At 46.8% G+C, this 23,434-nt stretch overlaps 2 protein-coding genes and 1 pseudogene across 2 annotated transcripts in view; 2 read left to right on the top strand and 1 right to left on the bottom strand.

The window, feature by feature from the left end:
* LOC116220020 (voltage-dependent T-type calcium channel subunit alpha-1H-like) overlaps nucleotides 1–11,270 on the top strand; it is a 64,353-nt gene extending 53,083 nt beyond the window's left edge. Inside the window, exons 8-14 of the mRNA XM_031565177.2 lie at nucleotides 3,949–4,114; nucleotides 5,461–5,646; nucleotides 6,225–6,265; nucleotides 7,727–7,880; nucleotides 8,915–9,023; nucleotides 9,106–9,196; nucleotides 11,149–11,270. Of these exons, the coding sequence (XP_031421037.1) occupies nucleotides 3,949–4,114; nucleotides 5,461–5,646; nucleotides 6,225–6,265; nucleotides 7,727–7,880; nucleotides 8,915–9,023; nucleotides 9,106–9,196; nucleotides 11,149–11,270 (869 nt within the window). The remainder of the gene's footprint in view (nucleotides 1–3,948; nucleotides 4,115–5,460; nucleotides 5,647–6,224; nucleotides 6,266–7,726; nucleotides 7,881–8,914; nucleotides 9,024–9,105; nucleotides 9,197–11,148) is intronic.
* Nucleotides 11,271–11,335: 65 nt separating this feature from the next.
* Nucleotides 11,336–12,704, top strand: LOC116219609 (voltage-dependent T-type calcium channel subunit alpha-1H-like). The gene is made up of 2 exons (XM_031564337.1): nucleotides 11,336–11,467; nucleotides 12,282–12,704. The coding sequence occupies exons 1-2, from the start codon at nucleotides 11,336–11,338 to the stop codon at nucleotides 12,687–12,689; spliced, it is 540 nt and encodes a 179-aa protein (XP_031420197.1). The 3' UTR covers nucleotides 12,690–12,704.
* Nucleotides 12,705–13,942: 1,238 nt separating this feature from the next.
* LOC116224634 overlaps nucleotides 13,943–23,434 on the bottom strand; it is a 34,499-nt pseudogene continuing 25,007 nt past the window's right edge.

Below are 23,434 nucleotides of genomic sequence, written 5' to 3'. Positions count from 1 at the left end.
GCTCCAAGCTCACCAAATAATTGAAAGTCCCCGCCCAGCCAGTGTGTGTGTGTGTGTGTGTGTGTATGTGTGTGTGTGTGTGTGTGTGTGTGTGTGTGTGTGTGTGTGTGTGTTAGACACTGAGGCTGTCTGCTCTGGCAGAGCTGCAGAGATATGAGCTCGTTTTGATCACTGAGAGGCGTCGCTTTCGGACGATGGAAATTAAACATTGAAAATGAAACCACTAAATATTTCAGAAATACTGCATGTTTCTTTCTCCTTCCTACCCTCTCCATCTCTCTCTCTCTCTTTCTCCGTCTGTCTCTCTCTCTCTCTCTTTTTCTTTTCCTCTGTATTAATTCCTCACCACCTCATCAAAACACTGGCATCATAATAGCCAGCAGCCTGTGCTCTATCCACTCACATGAAAGAGGGGATTTCAAATGGAAGGCCACATTCGTAGTGCACGGCACAGTTACACAGAGAAACAGCAGGCAGGCAGGCAGGCAGGCAGGCAGGCAGGCAGGCAAGCGGAAGGCACTATTACAGTCGACCCCGGTGGGTCTGTGATTATGGGGGGTCAGTCGCTCTCAGGTCAGACTCATTACTGAGGTCACGGCAAGCTGGGTAGGTGCTACACATCGCCGCACACACACCCACACACACACACACACACACACACACACAAAAATAACACACACACACACACACACATAACACACACACACCCAAACACACACACTTTCACACAGACAAACTCCCCCAGGCTAATGGCAGGGTACAGTGTGCAGTAATTTAAGGGGAGGGATGCCGTGCCTTCACCCATCTAAACATGGGATCACGGCAGTGACTGGCTTTCATTAACCTCATACCCTCCCCACCACTGCCGCCACCAGGCCTGATTGGGCGAGTGCGACCAGGATGGAGGAGAGGCGGGGAGGGGAGGAGAGGGGAGGGGAGGGAGGGAGCATTCCTGCAGGAAGTTGTTCCACTTACAAATGGGATTGACGGGCCAGCGCTCCCAAGCCGATAGCCAATGAGGAGAGAGGGCAGAGCAGCCTTGCAGCTAAGCTAAGCAACTCCCAAATCAGTCTAATCAAGCCAAGAAAATGTCTTCTCTTCACACATGGTTGCCCCAGCCCAACAGTACTGCCCCAGCCCCCCCCCCCCCCCCCCCCGCAACAGCTTTCCTAAATTGACCGTGAAGAGATATGATGATGACTTTTTAGCACTTTTTAATTTTTTTTTATAAAGATGACTAAAAGCCCCAGAGTCCCTGGATAGCACTTCTCTCCAACTGCCCCAGAATCTCTGAAACTGAAACTGCCTGCCCAAGTGTACCCTCTGTCATAGTACAGAAAAAGGTGATGAAAGTTGTTCTAGCAGAAAAAAGTCTCTCAGTGTTGTACAGTGACTGTGATTGTTTTATTCCTCTGTATTTATTTATTACTACATTATGGAGATGCGTACGTATTATGCACATTTATTTTTAAGCACCTTCAATCAAGTTTCAATAAAGTCAGATATGAGCTTATACAATCCTTATCACAGCTCCTCTGCCCCTAATCCACTGAAGCAGAGTGAAAGCAGTTTAAATGAGGTATTAGACCTGCTTGTCCCATTGGCTCTACCCTTCATTGCACATAATATGGACCGATGGACGTGCTTCACTTCACTCATAACCATAAACCTTCTCTCTCGCTCCCTCTCTCTCTCTCTCTCTCTCTCTCTCTCTCTCTCACTCACTCACTCACTCACTCACTCACTCACTCACTCACTCAAGTTTTCCATAACCACTCTTGATGCATATGACATCCTTCTTTGGAGAATAGTAGTTGGTGAGTTGGAGAGAGGGCAGGATGTAGTGATTCTCTTGGTTAAAACCAGTGGCTCTAGCGCCATAGTGGGTACCTGCCTGGGCAGTGCTGGGGAGGCCAGGACAGGCCTCAGTGCCCCCTGCTGGCAGGAAGCTGTGACTGCAAAAGAATGATTTTCTGCCTCAATGTGGTGGATGGTGGAGCCAGAGCGTTGAAGAGGGTAGCATCCCAACAATGGTCTCACACACATCTGGTGCTCAGTGGTTGGTTTTGGTGTGTGTTGGCTATGTGCCACTGAAAAAGCACAATATTTGGTCTTCTCAGTTCTTAAATTGTGGTCATGACACCAGTGATTATGATTTCATGTGCTGCCCTCCCAACTGCTGCCTTCAAATATTTTTGAATGCGCTGTTCTGCCTGCGAGTGTGCAATATGCAAAGCGACTTTTGAAAGTAGCACATGGTTGAGTAGGTATTTGCCTAAATGAGATAATTCGCTGAGAATCAATTTAAATGTAATTGATTAAAATTATACTCGAGCAATGTAGTCACTGTGACCTATACAAATGTGTCAAGTTAAGGGCTTGCTGCAGGTTACTGATTTTCTCAGTCACTGCCCATAACTGCATGTTGCGCTTACATATATGATTTGCATATTGATGGATGGGAGTGGCTTAGGGGGGATGATGATATGTGTTTCGGAGTTGTCAGGGCACAGACAGGCAGTGTGTGTGTGTGTGTGTGTGTGTTGTGACAGCAAATGCAATGTGATAGTCTTCAGAATGCAAACGAGACTAGGATTTTTAAAAACGTTGTGTGGCCTGATCAGTCAAATGCTGCAGAATGGCTTGGCTCGAAATGAAACCCCAAAAGTGCGGTGACTAGCTTCACTTGCGTTTCGAAGTTGCACAACGAGGAAACCCAACACGCAGTTTTGACTGTTTCGACCTGTGATGTGCTACAGTCTCCGCTCCTGCCTGACGGGCTGTCAAAATAGCATCGATTGAATTGTATTGTGGAGGCAGTGTTTCTTGGATCCCTACCTCAAAACAGACAGGAACAAAATGAGAGAAAAGTGTACTGTTCACAAACAGACCTGGAGTCATTTTTTGTGTTTGATCTGATAAATCCAGCAATGAAGTAGTGAAGTAATGGTGGTTGTTGACAAGTTGATCAGACATTTGCCTAAAGAGATAATTTACTTAATTGATAGACTAAATTGATTTAAAATTTCAGCAATGTACTCCCTGTGACCTAACAAATGTGTCAAGGTAAGGGCGGGCTACAGGTCAATGGTATCCCAATCACTGCTTAGAACCGCAGAACCGGGGGTAATTTACATATTGATCAGTATTGGAGTGCTCAAGGGTTGTAATTGCAAATGTTTTAACATTGCTTAGTGCGCAGACTGCCCGCAGCATATGCACCGAACTGCCAGTATCTATCTGGAGCAGAAACGACTCAATGAAATTAAATTTCACATCGCTGCTTGGCTCTCTATATGATATGTAACAAAAAGTGCAGTGAATAACTTTCACAACAAAGAAACACGAAGCTCGATATTGACAGTTCAGACCTGCGTCATGCTTCGCTCTTACCTCTTCTTGACAGCTCGTCCAAATATCATCGACCGTGCCTTATTCTTACCCACTCTGCGTGTCAAAACAGACAGATAAAGAAATGAATGCGGATGCGAGTCTATGTTGAGTGTTTTGCAGTGTTGTTTTTGTTGATGAGGACACCGACAGGGTTGTGTTGCATGACTCTGTGTGAGTCCTTGGGCAAGCGGTGGTGCCCAAGAGAAGATGAAGTAATTATGAGTGTCATCGGTTCTTGGTCCTGATGGGACGAGACATGGGTCTGACCTTCACTAATTAATGAGCTATGGTTTGGTGTGTGTGTGTGTGTGTGTGTGTGTGTGTGTGTGTGTGTGTATGTGTGTGTGTGTTTGAGAGAGAGAGAGAGAGAGAGAGAGAGACAGTGAGTGAGTTTGTAAGCCTGCATGTATGTGTGTATGATTGTATGTATGTGTTCATGTACAAATTAGTGTGTGTGTGTATTTGTTCCTATAATCCTGCGGGTCTTTGCATGAGTATGTGTGTATTTATGTGTATTCATATGTACCTGTGCATATGTGTGTGTGTGTTGTGTGTGTTTCTATGTACAGCCTGATGCGCTTACAGACATCCTGGAGATCAGCAACATCGTTTTCACCAGCATGTTCGTCCTGGAGATGCTCTTCAAACTCCTAGCCTTTGGCTTCTTCGGCTACATCAAGAACCCCTACAACATCTTTGATGGGATCATTGTTGTCATCAGGTGAGTGTTGCCTTGTAGCCTTCTTTGTAAATAACCTTTCATGTGAATTTGATTTTAAGTAACCAGGACTTTCCAGGAAGTGTGCCTGGTTTAAAAAATAATAATAGCACACATGAAAGGACACAAACAGTTTTGTTACTCAATACAATGGTCAGGGGCAAATAATATTGGAAAACAACCCTTTGTCTAAGACAGACTGATCATGCTGATAGTTCTGGTTGGACAGCTTTACTGATTTTTTTTTTGTATTGGTTTAAATTGGGTTTTACAATATTTCATACATTCTTATTAAGCATATATGGCATAACATATCCCAAACATGTCATAACCCTCCCCCCCCACCCCTACTCACATGAGATATATTCATATAACAAATCATATCAACAAAGCACACTAATGTAAACAGGTCTCACATTCAAATTAGTTTACTGACTCCATTTATGTCAACAACACTGGGAGTGTCTTTATTAATTCTCGTCAATCGCAATGGCGTGGCATATCACGCCCACTCTCTTTCCGACTGGGCTTCATATCTGTGCCCTTCAGCCTGTGTGCGTCAGTGTTGATTTATAAGCCTGTGGCGTCTCATGCAATGTGACACGGAGCACACCTGCAGAGGGCCACTGACTAGAGCTGTGTGCACACATGACATCAGCGTGTCCTCTGGGCGGCCATTACTGCACGGTAATCATGCGTTGTGCCAGGAAAAAATAGCTGACCTTGGCTTTATATGCTGTGCTTGTGGGATTGGCTCATATGCTGTGCTTGTGTGATGGATTCATGATCCGGGAAGCAGCGGCTGGGTCGGTGCCACGTGTATCGTAGTGTGGTATGGTCAATGTCATGTACTGTATGCCGACTGGTTTACTGTGCAGATGGTTTGGTTTTTAAATTGAATTGAGTTATGAAATACATAATGTTTTTTTGTGAAAAAGGTGGAAAAGTTGTTGATTGACGTGATATATAAAGGGGTATTTGATGTCATACACAATCAGAATATAAATCTTTTCTAATCTCCCCAAGGAGATCTGAGGACATCTCCCCAAGAAATCATTTCAAAAGGATTTTTTGCAAAGATGAATTGGCAGCTGAAACAGCCTGACTTTGTAATCTACCATAACATATTCTGCTATATCCATAGTCAGCCTTAACCAAAATAAATTGTGTATCATCTTCTGATAACTTCTAAATGACTGCTGAAGCTAAAATATTCTAGTCTCCTCTAAACTATAGTAAGTTGTAGGAGACAATCTCAAAGCAATGTTGTGTGTGTGTGTGTGTGTGTGTGTGTGTGTGTGTGTGTGTGTGTGTGTGTGTGTGTGTGTGTGTGTCTGTGTGATGGGTAGTGTGTGGGAGATCATCGGGCAGGCGGACGGGGGTCTGTCGGTGCTGCGGACGTTCCGTCTGCTGCGCGTGCTGAAGCTTGTGCGCTTCCTGCCGGCCCTGCGCAGACAGCTGGTGGTGCTGATGAAGACCATGGACAACGTGGCCACCTTCTGCATGCTCCTCATGCTCTTCATCTTCACCTTCAGGTCAGGGGTTGGCTTTGTTTGTTTTTTGTTTGATTGTTTGATTTATGTCATGTGTCCACTTTCTGTGTGTTTCCCACAATCTTCACTTTCAGGTGTGTGAGTGTTAACATGAGGTATTTCTGAGCTTTTGTGTCCTTCTGTGTGCCTGTCTGTGTGAAAATGTATATATGTACGTGTGAGTGTGTATATGGCTGTTTGCAGTGTTTATGATCCAAGAAAGTGATACCCTCCTGCAGAAATACGATATTGAGAAAGCAAACACAGCGAGACACAAGGACACACGAGGACACACTCCTCAACCATTTGTGTGTGTGTGTGTGTGTGTGTGTGTGTGTGTGTGTGTGTGTGTGTGTGTGTGTTTCTCAGCGTGCCTCTTTAAGTGCGGTTCAATCCTTCCATCTGATTACCCATAAATGCCATTCTGGCTATGCAATGTGCTCTGTGATGGACATTAACTGATCTGATAATGTGCTTTCTTCGTCATGCCTGCCCTCGGAGAGGCAATCTTTACTCTCAAATTGCTCTTTGGTTTAATGGCTGATTGTTGTTGTTTTTGTTGTTTTTCCTTCCTGCCACAGTATTCTTGGAATGCATCTGTTTGGATGCCAAGTTCAGCCAGGTCACGGAGAACGGGGACACCATTCCGGACCGGAAGAACTTTGACTCTCTGCTGTGGGCCATTGTCACTGTGTTTCAGGTCAGAACCAGCAGCTCAAAGCTGCTCCCCAGTTACACCATCTCCATTGCATTAGTTTAGCATTGGCCTCCATTAGGGCTCTGTCGTGAGGTTAGCTTAACCTCTTTGGTTTAATAGGGGTTAGGGGTCAGAGAGGTCCATCTTGCTTGTGACATCTCATCATCCATCCGGAAGATTCTCTCAGCAGCATCTGCCCCTGCTGCAAGAACCCCTGCCACAGTGTGTTCTCTCTCTCTTTTTCTCTCTCTCTCTCTCTCTCTCTCTCTCTCTTTCTCTCTCTTTCGCTCTCTCTCTGTCTTTCTCCACAGCTGCAGGCAAATGACATTGGTATTCTCCTGCATGGCTTTAGAGTTATCTCTGTAATACAGTGAGGTTTGGCTCCTCTGTTACCTCTTACATCTCAGGCTCATGTGGGGATGATCATCTTTAATGCCCTAAAAGGATTGTCCTGTACTCTGTGTTCAGCACTTTTCCCCACCTCTCAATTTCTTTTTCCTCTTCTCTCTCTCTCTCTCTCTCTATCGCTATCTCTCTCTCTTTCTTCCTCTCTCTCTGTCTCTCTCTGCTGAGGTGCTGAACTCACATCTCATCTCTCAGCATACTGCTTTAAATGGAATTAGTTGGGAAGCAGCAAAAGCTTTCATTTGTCTTGAGGTCAGATGAGTCAAAAGGTTCCATTTCAGGATTGAGACTTACGTACTTACTCAGCGGAGGTGGAGAATCTACTAGAATCTACGTTTCCTTGCTGTGTTGCTCACATTTATACGTTTCAATATTTGTACGCTTTGATCCTCGTCTTTTAATCAGATGTATCACCATACTTTAGACAGGGTCTGTAGTTCCTCAGTTTCTTTCTCTCTTTCTCTGTCTCCACCGCCTGACTCTCTGTACCCGTCTCTCTCTCCCTCCTCTCTCTCTCTTTCAACCTCATGCAAACATGCACGCACACACACACGCTCACACACACACACACACACACACACACACACACACACACACACACACCACACACACACACACACACAAATGGTTGAGGAGTGTTATGAAACAAGTTCCATCTGTCTGGTGCTCAGTTTCTCCAGCTGCACACACATGACAATGATTCATATATCAGTTAGGACCACTCCCATTTCAGAACAACACTGTCATAAATATGCAGCTTACCTGTCACAAAAAGTCCTGTCGAATTACGACCAATGACTGTGTGTTATGCGCCGTTAGGACACATGTCAGGTTTGATCATTATACCATTACAAGTAAGCTGTTTGTTTCCAAATATGAACTATTTTCTACAGTTTGGCATTTCTCCATTTCATGTTGAATTGTCTTCAGGTATCCAGTCTCCAGTCAGTACCTAAGACTCTCCTCTGCTTATTGCCACAGATTCTGACCAAGAGGACTGGAATGTCGTGCTGTATAACGGCATGGCCTCCACCACGCCCTGGGCGGCTCTCTACTTTGTGGCCCTGATGACCTTTGGGAACTACGTCCTGTTCATCTGCTGGTGGCCATCCTTGTGGAAGGCTTTCAAGCTGAGGTAAAGGAAAAACAGCAGGAACATACAAATATACGAACACACATACACATACACACAGACATAGTTCATAAATATGTAGAATTATGTGTTTTTGAAATATTTATTATTTATAATGCCTCAAGCTGGGGCCGTAGACCAGATGTAGTATAAACTGATTCAGACATGCTGAACTTACTGAAGTTCATGAAAACACACAAACAATGAGACATTTTCCCCTCTACGACCACACCTTTGCGGTAAGCTGAACCTGCCACCATCCCCTTTTTTCATTCTAAGCATATTTGTATCCATTTTTTAAAATGCTGTCTCTGCGCGGTGATAAATGTTTGGCCAGCACCTGTCATGTTTGCTCTCAGAGCATCCCTGCCATCCGTCAGCAAACCTGCGCTCAGCAGGAAAGGTGACATTTTCCCACCCCCCACCACCCAAAAAAGCCCCCACCCCGTTCCCCTCGGCTCAGCTCGGCGGGGCAGGGCCAGCCTTCTTGTGATTGGCTGGCCGTATCCGCGAGCGCCGCTGCTTTGCCGCGGGGTGTTTGAGCGCCGTTACGGGTCAGTGCCAGTTTCCCTGCACCCGCTTGTCACACGGGCGCCGAGGTGTAGCGAACACAGCACTTGCCTAGTGTTAGAGAGGGAACCGCAGCTGGTGGAGGTGAGTGTGAGTGTGTGTGTGTGTGTGTGTGTGTGTGTGTGTGTGTGTGTGTGTGAGTGTGTGTGTGTGTGTGTGTGTGTGTGTGTGTGTGTGTGTGTGTGTGTGTGTGTGTGTGTGTGTGTGAGTGTCTCCATGTGTGTGTGTATGAGAGTGTGTGTGTGTGTGTGTGTCTCCATGTGTGTGTGTGTGAGTGTGTGTGTGTGTGTGTGTGTGTGTGTCCGTGTGTGTGAGTGTGTGCGGGTGTGTGGGTGTGTCCGTGTGTTTGCATGTGTGTGTGTGTCCGTGTGTGTGAGTGTGTGGGTGTGTGTGTGTGGGTGTGGGTGTGTGTGTGTGTGGTACGTGAGTGTCTGAGGTGACACAGGATGTTTGTATTAATGCTGCAGGGGTTCTGAGCCGAAAGAGCGTGACTGCAACAGTTTCAGAGTCTTTTCGGAGTCTTGCTCGGTTGATTTCCTTCAGAATGTCTCTATAGTTGCCCCTGGGGCTGTTCGGGTACTTTGGGCTGTCCACTCACATGTGTGTCTCGCTTCAGTCTCAGACTTATCTCCTGTGTGTGTGTGTTGTGTCCTCACAGGGAGATGCTTGTGAGAAGTCAGAGGCCGATGACGAGAAGGGCTCTTCGAATTTCGAGGAGGAGGAGAGGGTGGGAGAGCTGCGTGACAGAGGTGAGCCCACCAATCAAATCCATTGATCGTCCATTCCTGTCCATCCCTAGACCTGCCTATTAAAGCCCTGCACCTAAATGTTCTTCACCAGCCACAGCCTTCAGTTTCATGCACCCACAGACTGTGTGCAACCAGCTCTGGGCATCACATGGACTATGCAGCAAGACCACTCTCTCTCTGTCTCCACCCCCTGATTTCTGTCTCCGTACCCGTCTCTCTTTCTCTCTCCCTCCTCTCTCTCTTTTACCCGCACGCATGCACAACACACACACACACACACACACACACACACACACACACCCGCGCATACACACACACACACACACACACACACACACACACACACACACACACACATACACTCACACATACACACACACTCACAAATGCACGCACACACACACACACACACACACACCACACACACACACACACACACACACACACACACACACACACACACCAAATGGTTGAGGAGTGTTATGAAACAAGTCCCGTCTGTCTGGTGCAGGTTGCTGCACAGCATGATGAAATGTGTGGAGAACAGGCAGGAAGATGAACACACACACACACTCACACACACACACACACACACACACACACACACACACACACACACACACACCACACTCACACACACACACACACACACTCACACACAGAATGTAGGCATTGCAATGCACTGCAAAATTATGTTGCCAGTATTAAAGACGAGTAGAATATGAACACTACAGCTAGGAGTGGACTGTGTTTAGCTATAGGCCATTGAATTTTCAGCATACACAGGTTCGTACATCCACAAGCTCATGACAGTAAAGAGTTTTTTGTACTGTTGGCTTAGTCTCAATTGCTGCATCTTTGTAAATAAATCAGTAGTATATTTAATGTTATAAAAGGTGTGAATTTAAGAGGTTCTGTTTCACAGTGGTTTCAGCAGAGGCAGTGTGTGGAGGTGTGTGTTGACATTAGTCTGGTACTGTAAAGTTTAACGGGTTGAGGGTAACTGGTCATTGCTATAATCCCGTTTAGATTTTTCCTTCAGCTGTTTTGCCCACGAGCATCTAATTTCACCAAGACCATTATACAAGGTCTTTAGCTATCACTGGTTTTAGTGATATCTCCCGCATTGGCATTGAACAATGACTCATGAGGCGGCTGTGCAACTGTTGGAGGAGAGGATGTGTTGCTGATCCATGAATTGAAAAGTGCCTTTTTAGGCTTCCCTGTCACTGCTGATGAGGTCAAGTCATGCAGTTGGTCGACTTTGCACCAACCTGAGCCAGTGAGCTCTCAGCCTGTCAGTCCAAGCCACTGAAGGAGATGCTGCAGCTTCCAGTGATTTTGTAGTGCTGACTGTGGTAGATTTGTATAGGCAAATATGGGCAAAGCTCTAATGGCTCTCAGTTGGTGAGATGTTGTGCTTTTGTGCTGAGGCCGTGATTGGGCTTTGTCCTCTTTGGACATGATGGGCCAAACTAGGCCTCCGGCTCTGTGCTACATTGGCTTTCCTCTCTCTCTCCTCTCTCTTCCTCTCTCTCTCTCTCTCCTCTCTCCCCCTCCTCCCCTCTCTCTCTGTTCTCTCCTCTGTCTCTGTCTCTGTCTCTCACACACACCCACGCCTGGGCACACAGCCAGGCTGACAGTTCAGGCTGTGCAATGGGCAGCCGTAACAACCAAGGAAACTGGCTCCCTGAAGCCACATTAGGAGTGCTCCCCCCTACTCACCGTACATTTGCAGAAACGACAGGTGCAAACGCCATCATGCTCACGCGCGTTCCCTTCCATTTACTTTAACTACTACTGCTTGCACTACAGATGCTGCTGAGGTGCTGAGGCCTGCCACCTTTCTCCCCCCCCCCCCCCCCACAACACACACACACACACACACTCACACACACACTCACACCCCTGCTCTCTTAATGATGTGTGTGGATATGGGCACGCTCGGTCAGGTGGTCCGTCCCCCTCAGGGCTGTTCGGTGCTGTCTGTATTGCGCTGGAGGTGTGGGAAGGTTTCGTTTCACCGCCATGCTCTCCGCTCCCGTCCCCGTCCCCGTCCCCTCCACAGAGCTGAGGATGCTGATGATGTCTGCCAATGGCCACGTGGACCCCAGAGGCTCGCTGGCACCGCCCATCATCATGCGCACGGCGGCCACGCCCATGCCCACGCCCAAAGGCTCCCTGGGGCCTGAGTCCATGCTGGGGTTCGGGGAATCCCGTCGAGGGAGCAACGTGTCCATAGACCCCAATGCTTACGACCAGAGGTCCCTGGTAAGTGGAATAATCATCATTATCATTTTTGTTGTTGCTGTTGTCATTCCTGAACATTGGGACAAAGAGTGTGGTAACCCTTCATATTTAGGATAGACATTACCAGATTACCAGATTATGTTTGAAATGAACTGTAGGAGTAATGGTGTTCAGTGTGTGTGTTCAGGCTTTGCAGAGCCTCTCTGAGTTTAGAAATGGACCAATACATTGTGGTGTTCACTTTCAGCTAGGCCTCCGCATCTAAAGCAGTTTATAGTTTAGTACAATCAGAGACACTGGCTCTCCATTGCAGCTTTCCTTGTTCCTCGCTGGATGAGTTCCTTTTCAAGGGTACTCACCAGTCTATGTGATAAACTGAAGTACACTTTTGAAGAGGTACATAAATTGAGTGTATTTCAGGCATGCTTGGGCCTCGTTCAGTGGAGCTCAGTTTCGAGAGTACTAACCAGTCTCTGTAAAAATTTGTAGTAGTTACAAAAGTTTAAAGTATTACAAAAATATCTCATCGGTAGAGTGTGGCATGTGATGTTTCACTCACTAAGTAGTGTGCTTTTGATGCACAAGCATGTACAGAAATCAGGGATACAGAATTTGCAGGCAGAGATTTGGTCATATACACAGGCTATGTAGCGAAAGGCTACTCTTTTGATGTGTAGCCTGGAACTACACACAAGCTACCTGAAAATGGATTACCACAAAGGACGTGGTCTCACTATATTTAGGGCTACTCATGGCAGGGATGAGCCTAGCACTTGTGCTCCTGCTGAAGTCTGTAAGTGGCTCTCTTCTTCATCACCCTCTTCATCACCCACAGAGCAGCCCGGAGGTCCCCTGCCACCCACGCGGGCCGGGCAGTAACTGGGGCAGCCGCAGGTCCAGTTGGAACAGCCTGAGCCGCGCCCCGAGCCTCAAGAGGAAGGACACGTCCGGGGAGCGGGAGTCGCTCCTCGCGGGGGTAGGCAGGGGGAGCTTCGAGGACGACGAGTCTGAGGGAGAGGGAGCCGGGAGGGCGGGGAGCGTTGCCGGGGGTCCCGTCCAGAGCCCTGGGTCTCTGGACTTCCCAGATATCCAGCTGGGGTCGGGCCAATACCAGTCGGGGGAGTACCATGACTGCAACGGGCGCGTGATGCACATCCCTCCCAGCGCCGGCTCCGATCTGACCAGGGAGGACTCCAACACCGACGAGGACCTGGAGGAAGTGAGTTACATCATACACATATGAACATTCGTGTGTGCATACTCTGTCAAACACACACACACACACACACACACACACACACACACACACACACACAAACAGACTCACAGTACTATCCATATTCTTGTGCTCACGCGATAATTACACACACCAAACAGCAGTCAAGTAAAGACAAACGAATGTACACAATGCACACAGACACACACTCTGCACACAGACACACACTCTTCCTTTATGTTATGATCACCCATCTCCCCGAGTGGGTGCGGCTCCCTCTGCTCGGTAGCGTTCTGTCTCCAGTGGTAGTGCCATCCCCTGGGTCGCGCGGAGAGTAATTGTCACGTGGCGTGGCACTAAGTGCACACTCTAATTGGGTTTCATGCGACATGGAAAGTGACCTCTGGCGCTGAAAGCAGTGCGATCAGGGGCAGCGCTGGAGCCTGCAGAAGTGCTGGAGTTTGGAGAGCTGTGTAATGGGTGAAAACAATAGGCTGTCTTTCCCTACGGGCAGATTAGAGTGGGATTGGAGGGTGCTGTCTTTCTGATGGAGCCCCCCCAAAAGTTTCCTTAGCCCCCCCAAAAATATATATATATATATATATATTTTTATTTTGACATCGTCAAATTCACACCTAACAACTGATTTAGTGAACGGTGATAACGTCTAGTAAACAGACTCGGAGCGACTGTCCGACCCAAGCTGATAAAAGCTGCCCTAATCATCTGCTGGATATAAAAGGTATAGCACATGGAGTTTAAAATAGTAAAAGAAACTAAATGGTTCAATAACGAGTTAATTACATATGTCGTGGCTCTCTTATCATGCCAGTTCAATGATCCTGTGGGTATGCTACCCTACTCAGTAGCTCCGCCAGATATAACTAGCTAGTGCCTACAATGTTAACCTACTCACTTGCGCTGCAAATCCCTACCATGCTACAGTATAATTAGCACCTATCTCAGCAGATGTCTACAATATGTTTATTGTTGTGCCATATTTTAAATCTAAATTTGTTAATTTCTCTTCCTAAAACCCACTAGAGGAAAAAAATAATTCTTATGGGGGAGCATGCCCCCAGACCCCCCTAGTTTTGCTGGGTCACAGGAAAAATAATAGGTTTTATCAAGGGGCTTAGCCCCCCCAAAAGTGGGAACCTAGATTCGCCCCTGCGCACACATATACACCCAGAATCTTAACTGCCACACACACACACACACACACACACACACACACCCACCCATCCATCCATCCATCCATCCATCCATCCTCTTAACTGCTAAGGTTTGGCACCCTTGCTGCTAAAAGCAATAAGGCAGACATAAAGAAACACCTTTACCAGGTATACCATGAGCCCAAAAGGTCTACCTCATCTCTGTGGTAGCTAAGCTCTGCTGGACGTAGTAATGACTCAGCATTAGACATACAGTATATGTGGCTGTGGATAGTCAGACAAACAAACAAGAGAGACAGAGGAAACAGGCAGATGAGCAGAAAGCCAGATACGGAAGTGGAGACCTGCTCAGGCGGAGTGGGTTTAGGGCTAAGCGCATGTGTGCTGTACGGGGGACTCACCCTGGGCTTCCCTCCCCGCGCTCAGTTGATGAGATTCCAGGAGACCGGGCGTCTTCCTCTGTGATATTCCTCCGGTTGTTCTCGGCCTCCGTCAACGGTCCTAGTTCAGCGCAAACACAGCAAGTCATCACGGGAAAAGCCTTCCAAGGAAAAGCAAACCAAATAAGGGAGCCCCTGAACTGAAATGGAAAGCCTTACACTAAGAAGTCCTTGACGTCCTCCACAGTGAGTTCTCCGGTCGTGTCCATGGTGATGTCGGCACTGCTGTTGGGGGAATCCAGCGTGGTCGAGTGCAGGGCATTCTGCAGTTCATCCACCATTCCTAAGGAAGGAGAGAGAGGGGGAGAATAGAAAATATTAACAGAAATGCAGGGTCACTTAGATTGATGGTAAGCAGAGAACCAGTCCTAACCCTCCTAATTAAGTAGGTCATCCACATCACAATCTATCGGTTATATAACTTACCGCATAGTCAGACACAATACGTTAGATATTACAACCCAGAAAAGTGCTTAAAGCATGTTTCAAACAGCCCACGCTATTAAGTCAATTTCCCCATCTTTGACCCCAAAAACTAATTGTGTCCAATTGCTGGTCATTTTCCTCCAAAGTGGATGTTTTATTGTAGTCTTTAAGACGTTTCCCTTGCCGTTTCTATGGTTACCACCAGGGCACCCTTCTTTGATCACAAGAATGAGGAAGAGGAAAGCAGAAAAGGAAGAAGATGAAAGGAAATTCTCACCAAACTAAAACATGAAGACAAGCTTGGTTGTGTTTTTAGAAATGTGTGTGTTCATTTTGTGAGCTGTACCTTCGGCTTCTGCTACGGACTTGTGTTCTCCAGTGGTCTGCTTCTTATGAGTGCCGTTCGCGTGAGGTGGGGAAGTTGTGCTGTCACTGCAAATATCCCACAAATGACAAGCCACATTATTACTCATAGAAGAAATAAGTCACAGAAAATCATGGCTTTACAAGTCACTGCGGCGTAATAGCCGGTTACAAGCTGTATGGTTAAAAGAACTTAAAAGTTAAAAAAAATAAAACAAAACAAGAAGCAGCTTTGGGCAAGTTCTGAATGTTATTCAGAAAATCCGAGTGAATTTAACCACATTGCTGTAGCACATATAATGCCAGTGGCACTATCTTCATGTATACCTTCAATTTATTAACTTCTTGCTCAAAACATAATTTACTTTGATACTTAGATATGGACATCTTCATTCATTATTTACTGAAAGGCCAGACATCGCTGCAAGAGTATCAGAATCAGATTGAATGGCCAAGTATGTTAATATACACACAAGGAATTTAGCTCTGGCAATGTACATATTAGTTACAGACAATACACAATATACCAGCAGTAAATTGTGTGTGGTAGTGCAAACAACACTAATGTGCATCACATATGGGAATAAAAATTGTGATGTTTGAGTATTTGTGCAATACATTGCAGATGTGAAGAAAGGCGTAATAACTATCTGAAGAAACAACAGTAGACATGGCATAGCAGATGGTACTGGTCAGCTATTTATGAGGTTAATGGCATGGGGACAGAAACCGCTCCTATGTCTAAGAGTTTTGGTAAGCAGGATTTTGAGCGAGGAGTTTAAGAACGTTGTGTCAAACGGTGTGAGGAATCGGTCATATGGACACATTCTCTAACAAAAGGGCCTCAGAGGTGGCCAATAACATCAGGTGTATTCTAAATACTTCCCCTGCTACCCCTGACCACTAGCGATCTGGCAAGCCCGGCCCCTCCACTGCATTGATTTCACTGGTCTGATAACATCATGCAATTAACTGACTGCCTTAGGGATAGTAAGCAAATATTCCAGAGTCTTAGAGAATTTGCATCAGGTTGAACCTAATGGTATAAATGTCTCCAGATTGCATCCAGTGGTAATAACTGCATAATCGCCCTCACATTAGAAGGCATTACGCTGAGCTCAGGCAAGTGGTGTAGAGTTCACTGCTTCCCCCTCCCGCTCCCCTCCCCAAACCCTGTGCTGGGTGCTGTGACTTGAGTAGGGTCTGATCCCTTACCTGAGGGCAGTGGGGTCATGAGGCCGGTCCACCTCCACCTGGCACAGCGGTTCGGTGATCACCCGTGCAGACAACGAGAAACGCTCATACTCCGAGGGCGAGATCAGGTAGAATCCTACACACACACACACACACACACACACACAACTGAAATTACATGACTTGCAAACACTGTATGTTAGCACCTACATGCTATGTATACCACTGGATGAACAAAAGCCGGACCTCATAACCATCATTTAGGGCTCAAAAACACTGGTATGGGTACCAGTCAACAATGTAGTGAATGAAACACTAGTGGTAATCGTTACAACTGAACACGTGTCCTCACCCTGGCCGGTCTTGAAACACTAGTGGTAATCGTTACAACTGAACACGTGTCCTCACCCTGGCCGGTCTTGAAACACTAGTGGTAATCGTTACAACTGAACACGTGTCCTCACCCTGGCCGGTCTTGAAACACTAGTGGTAATCGTTACAACTGAACACGTGTCCTCACCCTGGCCGGTCTTGGTGAACACGCAGGAGGCGATGCCGCTGATGTCCTCCTTGCGGATGCAGTCGTAGCGCACCTGCGGCCGTAACGCCGGCACGCTGAACACGTGGATGTCGGCCCAGGTGGTCAGGCACACCAGGGCCGTTCTCGGAGTAGTCATCGGACGCCGTGCTGGCCATAGTTCGCCAGCCCCACCTTCCTCACCCGACAACCCTCATGGGCAGTCAGCTTGAACTTGGTCTTAGCGCTCACCTTGGGCAGCATGAACACCTGCAAACAAACACACACAGAACAAACTCAAAAATCTGAACTAACTTTTAAGCATTAAACAGTCGACTAAAAGACAAATCCCTTCAATGTGCTTCCGAGAGAGGGCTTAGCATAAAGCACTTTTAGTCACAGCTACATTAAACTAGTTGGTCTAAACTAAACTGTCCCCAGGTTGGCAGATGCAGTAAATTAACACTAGCTGACAGGTATGTCATAGTTTGTTAATGATATACTGACTGCAAAATGTCTAATGTTAGCAACACTTTCTTTGGAAAGCCTACATTAGTTTGCTGTTATATATACACACACCCCACTCCATTCCATTCCACCACATCTGTCACCTGTGACAAAAATAGACCATGCCACAGCTGAATGAGGCACAGTAACCCTCATTAAACGGCACAGAGGGGTTCGGGGAGCTCACCTTGAACTGCTCCTCCGAGGCGATGAGCACCGAGTGGCTGCCCTGCATGTCTGGGGCCTTGGCCAGGTCCCTGGAGACCTCGTAGGGTTCGGGCAGAGGGTTCCCCCGGCCGTCCAACACGGCGATGGAGACCACGGGCGCCCGGTGCATCAGCTGGATCTCCTTCCCCAGCAGGGCCTCAACGCTCTGCTCGGAGAAGCGCTCCTGCGGGGGCACATCCAGTGCATACGCGTAGACCGAGCCCGAGTTTGTGCCAGCCCACATAGTAGGACCATGGTGAGTTCCTGTGGTACGAAACGTTAAGTCAATGAATAAATAAATGAATGAAACAAATAAGTAAAATAAATAAATAAAAAACACCCAGAGATTAGCTTCCAGGACACCAACAATAACCAAATATACACATTATATTCCCTGAGCCAAAAAAAACCCATAAGGGGATTGAGAGCTGTTGTAAAATGTGCACACATACTTCCATACAACTTTATACACAGGCCCTAAAAATGGAATAAATAACACATGTCTGAGTTAACACAAGCCAAGTCTCCTCTCCTCTCCTCTCCTACCTGCATCTCTCTCTCACACACACACATACGCACACACCTGTTATGCTCAAAGAACCTCATGTTGAACTTAATTCCTGGGAATGCTCTGAACTTCCTTGTATTCCCACCAATTTCTACACTTGATTGGCTACTGGATTCAGTAAATATTTAACTAGAAACCAGAGAACCGACATTCAAGATGTACTCAAGACTTAAATGCGCTCCCAGTGTAGTTCTGCAACTAACCGTTAGATCCTACATCAACAAGGTCTCCTATTCGGTTTCACTCCCCTGGCGTACACACACATGCACACAGGAAGCGTGGGTTCGGAGAGGAATGGAATGGAATGGAATGGAATGAGAAGGATGGGAGAGACCTCTCTGAACCCCTCCATCTGTGAAGTGCTACGGGTGGGTGTTGAACCCTGAGGAGTTTCTGGGAGTCTGTGTGAAGCTCGGCAAGCTTGCGGGTTCTGTGAGCTCCTCCAGCAGTGTGCTCCTGCGCCGATGCCAGTACAGCTGTTTTCAGCCGCCCGGCCTAGCCCTGAACGCCAGCTCGGGGGAGGACTGAGGCTCAACGCAATGTAAGCCTCTTCACACCCACATATCCCTGATATACCCGGCCGGACTCCCTAAGCAGTGTTTTTTTAGCGGTGGACCTCCAGATTTATGGCCCTTCGCAACAATGCGGCATTGTTTGGGAGTCCCGGTGGACGTGAGTGTAAATCTCCTGATGCAACGTGATGTCTCACAGGGGAGTCTTCCTTTCTCAAGTGTTTGAGTTAAAAATGAGAGACTGGGTCTCCGCAGATGTTTTTCTTGTAGAGCGAATAGGGGTTTGCGTGTGACCTATTCTTTGGGAAAGACAAGTACTGTCTGCAAAAAGAAGCAAGAAACAGCCCTGAAAAAACCCCCACAGTGTTACAATGTTCCTGGGACTATCACAGGTTTCAAGACTTGGGAGGAATGGTACAGAATGTTTAATAACGTCTGGGCTATTTTTAAGTCAGGACGTGCTGCTGAACTTCGGGTGTAATTATACTCAAGATAGTTCTTCAAATGGTTCCTTTGTAAAATAAAAAAACCTACACAATACGGACATCCTGTGCTTCCCTGAAGAATCTAATGGCATGCATTAAGTGTAGAAATATATTTAAAATAAATAACTTTTGTTTAACTACCCAAGCTATTTCTTTTTATTTGCCGATTGCCCCTCAATGCAGAAATCTCATTCCAAACAAACAGAGTTCAATTTACTCGAGAATGTCTCATTACCGAGCGGTGAAGGAAATGTTTGTTACGACATTTTCAACTTCAGAGGACTGAAGGATGACTAAAAGTTCCCAAAACAAAAAGGCCATTCTATCTGCTAGTGGATACTCTCAAATCTCCATGCGATGATGTATATTTCCAGGGAAAAGCTAAAAATTAGTGTTCACATCTGTTCAATATCAGTAATATGACCCTTCTCTGACAGGAGGAAAATGTGATCTTATTTAGAATGCTTCAGTCAGTCCTCTGACCCTGAAAGTATCCCTTCACTGGCAACAAAACAAACAAAAAAAGATATCCATTTCTTAGGTCTTCCAATCCTGTTTCAGTTTTTGTCCTAAAACAGATCTAGGTGAGGTTTTTCAAGGAAAAGCAGAACAATCCTATGCAAAACAGTACAGCGGTTTACCCACCAATTTCATATAGCACTACTCCAAGCACCAAAGCACATAAAAACACCACAACATAAGAATGTGCCTGTTCTCCTCTCTCTCTCCCCCCCCCCCCCCCTTCACCTACACCAAAGAACATACTATAAAGTCAAACCACAGCCCTGTCGGTCTGGAGTGGACACTGGAATTGTCAAGCCAAAGAGGCACCATGGCAGGACAGCAAGGCCTCTAATGAGACACTGAAGGGGTGTTTCAAAATCCATCTGTGCAGCTGTGGAGCTGACTTGACACTCCACAGCCACGACCATGATGACTCACCACCTCATTGGGGGAGGAGTAGTGTGTGTGTAGAAGAGGGCCAAAAAAGAAACACATGTCAAGAAGTGGATGTATATTAAAAAAAAAAAACGTTTTAACTTTTCATAAAGGTAACTACCCCTCCGAGAACAGTGAAACTTTTATAGGTCCAACATACCAAAGACAAACCCTATACACATTCCAAATGAGAAATAAAAAAAAATAAAACATTGCATCGCAAAACATCGCATAGCATGGAAACTACCAAAGTACCACTGAAGCTTAATGCTTACAACAGCCCGCTTGCTAGTCAGAACAGTAATAATTGGCTTCCTCTCTACATTTAGGCAAGGCCAAGAGGGGCTTGTGCCTTCAGTGGGCATGCCTGTAGTGCTGTAATGTGCTTCTAGAGAAGTCTGCCAGAATGTCAGCATAGTTTGTATGTATGACTAGAGATCTAAAAACAAATTACCCCCACCCCTCCAAACATTTACTGAAATGAATCACTTTCAGGCAACAGGGAGAAGCAGTCTGAAGTTTTATGACTATACACTTTTTCCTTAAACCTTCCTTTTCTTCTGTAGCCCCTCAAAATACATGTGTTATGAAATGGACTTAAGGACAGCATATCAAGTCAGCATAATACAATTCTCTCCAGCTTCTCCCCCCCCCCCCTTCTTCCATCTAACTATTGTTCTGTAACCCAAATCCATCCTCAGTGTGCCATTCATGTTGGCGTTGCGTATGCCGTAGTGCCGTAGCCGTGTCTTACCATCTCTGAGGTATGTGTCGGCGAAGCAGAGGCAGCCACCACCCCCTGAGAGCGAGTCGTCGGCGAGCGCGGCTCAATCCTCCTCTGCACCGGGGCCACCTCATCCTGCTCCGCCAGCTGTGCGTTCGCCTCCTGGACCTGGGAGGAGGCAGGGTGTGTTCACTCCAGCGCCAACACATTACTGATTATCAGGGGTCCCCTCACCCAAGGGCCACTCCAGCGCCAACACATTACTGATTATTAGGGGTCCCCCTAACCCCAGGGGCCACTGTGATGGCAGCAAGACAACTCATTATTCTTATGCATACATTATAAAAAACATTACTTCAAAAACCCCCTAGTCAACTACTTCGGTACATTTCTTTGGCTATGTCATTTCAGTAATTTGTAGACTGATTGCCAATTGCTCTCAAAGTTAAAATCTATCAGTAAAATTATATATAGGCCTTCCTAGAAAAACTCAGACCGTGTTGATGCAGAAACCAACCACAAAACACAATGGCTACCCCCCAAACCAGGAAACAAACCAAGCTCAGATGATAGCCCCATTTATTTAAGAGTATAACTGGTCTAAAATGGCTGATTATCGGCTGCTTACTTACGAAGAAAAAAACACAACAAAAACCCTCACTTTACTGGTGGGACTTGTTGACAACCACACGTTTTTTCCCCGAGACTCGGCTCTTCCGGATCCTTCTGAAGGACTGACGCAGGGACTTCTTCAGAGATTTCACCCGTGACAGGGCCCCTCCATAGCCAGGGAGTCGTTGGGGTGAAGCGTGCATCTGGAACAAATACACATAGATGCTCTAAGACTGTTCAGTAAAGTTCCTTGTTCTCTTGGATGAAGGGTTTCTCCGTACTGACGTAAAAAAGCGCCATGTGTTTCACCGGTGCTGCATTAATGTTAATGACAGGCATGTGAGATGTTTGAGACACAGTGCCAAGGGATTCAGAGAGAGAGGATAAAAAGGCCAAGGCCAACCAAACCAAATCAATTCCACTGGATTCATATAAAAAAATGGAATTGGCTTCTTTTGCATGGAATTCCATGGAATGGAATACTGGGCAGTTATTGAAACCCGATGAGCTCACTCATGACAAAACAGAAGCAAAGAAAGAAAACAAAATAATTTTTCACCTCCACCAAGTGGGCTGAATTAGAAGCTCCTGCTCGCTCGCTTGCTCGCTCTCTCTCTCTCTCCCTCCCTCCCTCCCTCCCTCCCCCCCCCTCGCTCACACACACTCTTTTGTCCCTCAACAAAGACAAACACTTAAGCACAAACCCTCCCAACACACACACACAAAGTTTGTTGGAGGAGGCCCCTGGCGTTACCTTGCCAGCACAGGGCTGCGGCGGTGGTAGTCGAAGAGGCCGAAGCCGTGGCTGGTGCCAAAGGCGATGAGGTTCCACTCGGCGTGTAGCGTTACCGCGGTGACGGAGGCAGGGGGAATGCACTGCGCCAAGACAACGGGCTGGAACCCGGGGGCAAACACCACGGAGCCCGTCTTGGGAGGCAGCCGGTCGTGACCTTTCCACGTGAAGCCCTCGCGGTCCTGCAGGAGGTCCACTGTGGCCACGTCGATCATGTGATCCGACTTCTCATCGCTCAAGTACATCACAATCACCTGACGGAGGAAGCAGATGGGAGGCAGCATTAGGAACCATTGAGTTCACTAAATCACTAAATAAATAGCTAATAGCTTCAAGGTAAAACAGAAAACATGAGTCCACATCATTACTATGACTTGTGTAACAGTTTAAACATCTTAAAAGACATCTTCGTGAATAAGTAGTTCAAAAAATAATAATACTTTGCTTAGCCCTGCACAAAGCATTCAGAATTCATGAACACGGTTCGCAATAAATGGAAGTTCAAGAACATACCTGTCCAGCAGTTCCTGCCACCACTAGTTTGCCACTGTATTTACACAAGCACATCTTCTGGATGCCCAGCCTGGGGTCATCACTGTAGGGGTCAAAACAGCCCACCTGAAAAACACACAGCAAGGAGCCTCAGTACAGATCACATACTGCCCTCGCACACACCATCACGAACGGCTTACAGACAAACCGCACCCCCCCCACCCGATATGAACAGATGTGCTCCATACAGACCGCAACCATAACATTCCGGAATCATCTCCAGGCCTTTTATGTGATGGTCTCTAACGATCACAGAGTGTCTGGTGCTTGTTTACGCCACGTTTTCCTCTGGTAACACGTATGCTTCTCCACCCTACATCTACAGATGCAGCTCCCCACACACACACACACACACACACACACAGTGTGTATAATGGGAGGAGACAGGATGGCCTGGGTCATTAAGCTCCAAACACAGCCTCTGTGCCATCTTGCACTGGAATGTGCTGCATCGTCTGCAGAGACCAGCGAGTGCAGTTTCCCCAGCCAGTCAGACAGACAGTCTGTTTTTAATTAGGTAAAGGGGGTGGGGGGTGTTGGGGTAGGGAACAAATCTAGTGTGAATCCCATATGCTGCTGTGGTAAGGATACAAGACTGCTAGAGAACGTCACTGCTCTATGTGAAGCAGCAGAAGGGAGAGGTAGATTTAAGAAGAGGAAGGACAGATGTGTCCCAGCCAAGCCATGTGCATATAAAGATGAAGGGTACACAGCATGCCTAGACCTAGAGCAGACCTGCCATTAGAATTAGAATACAC

This window comes from Clupea harengus, chromosome 1, assembly GCF_900700415.2.
Source record: "Clupea harengus chromosome 1, Ch_v2.0.2, whole genome shotgun sequence".
Lineage (NCBI taxonomy): Eukaryota > Metazoa > Chordata > Actinopteri > Clupeiformes > Clupeidae > Clupea > Clupea harengus.
The sequence above is the reverse complement of the archived record's forward strand: the minus strand, read 5'-3'. Positions and strand labels throughout refer to the sequence as shown.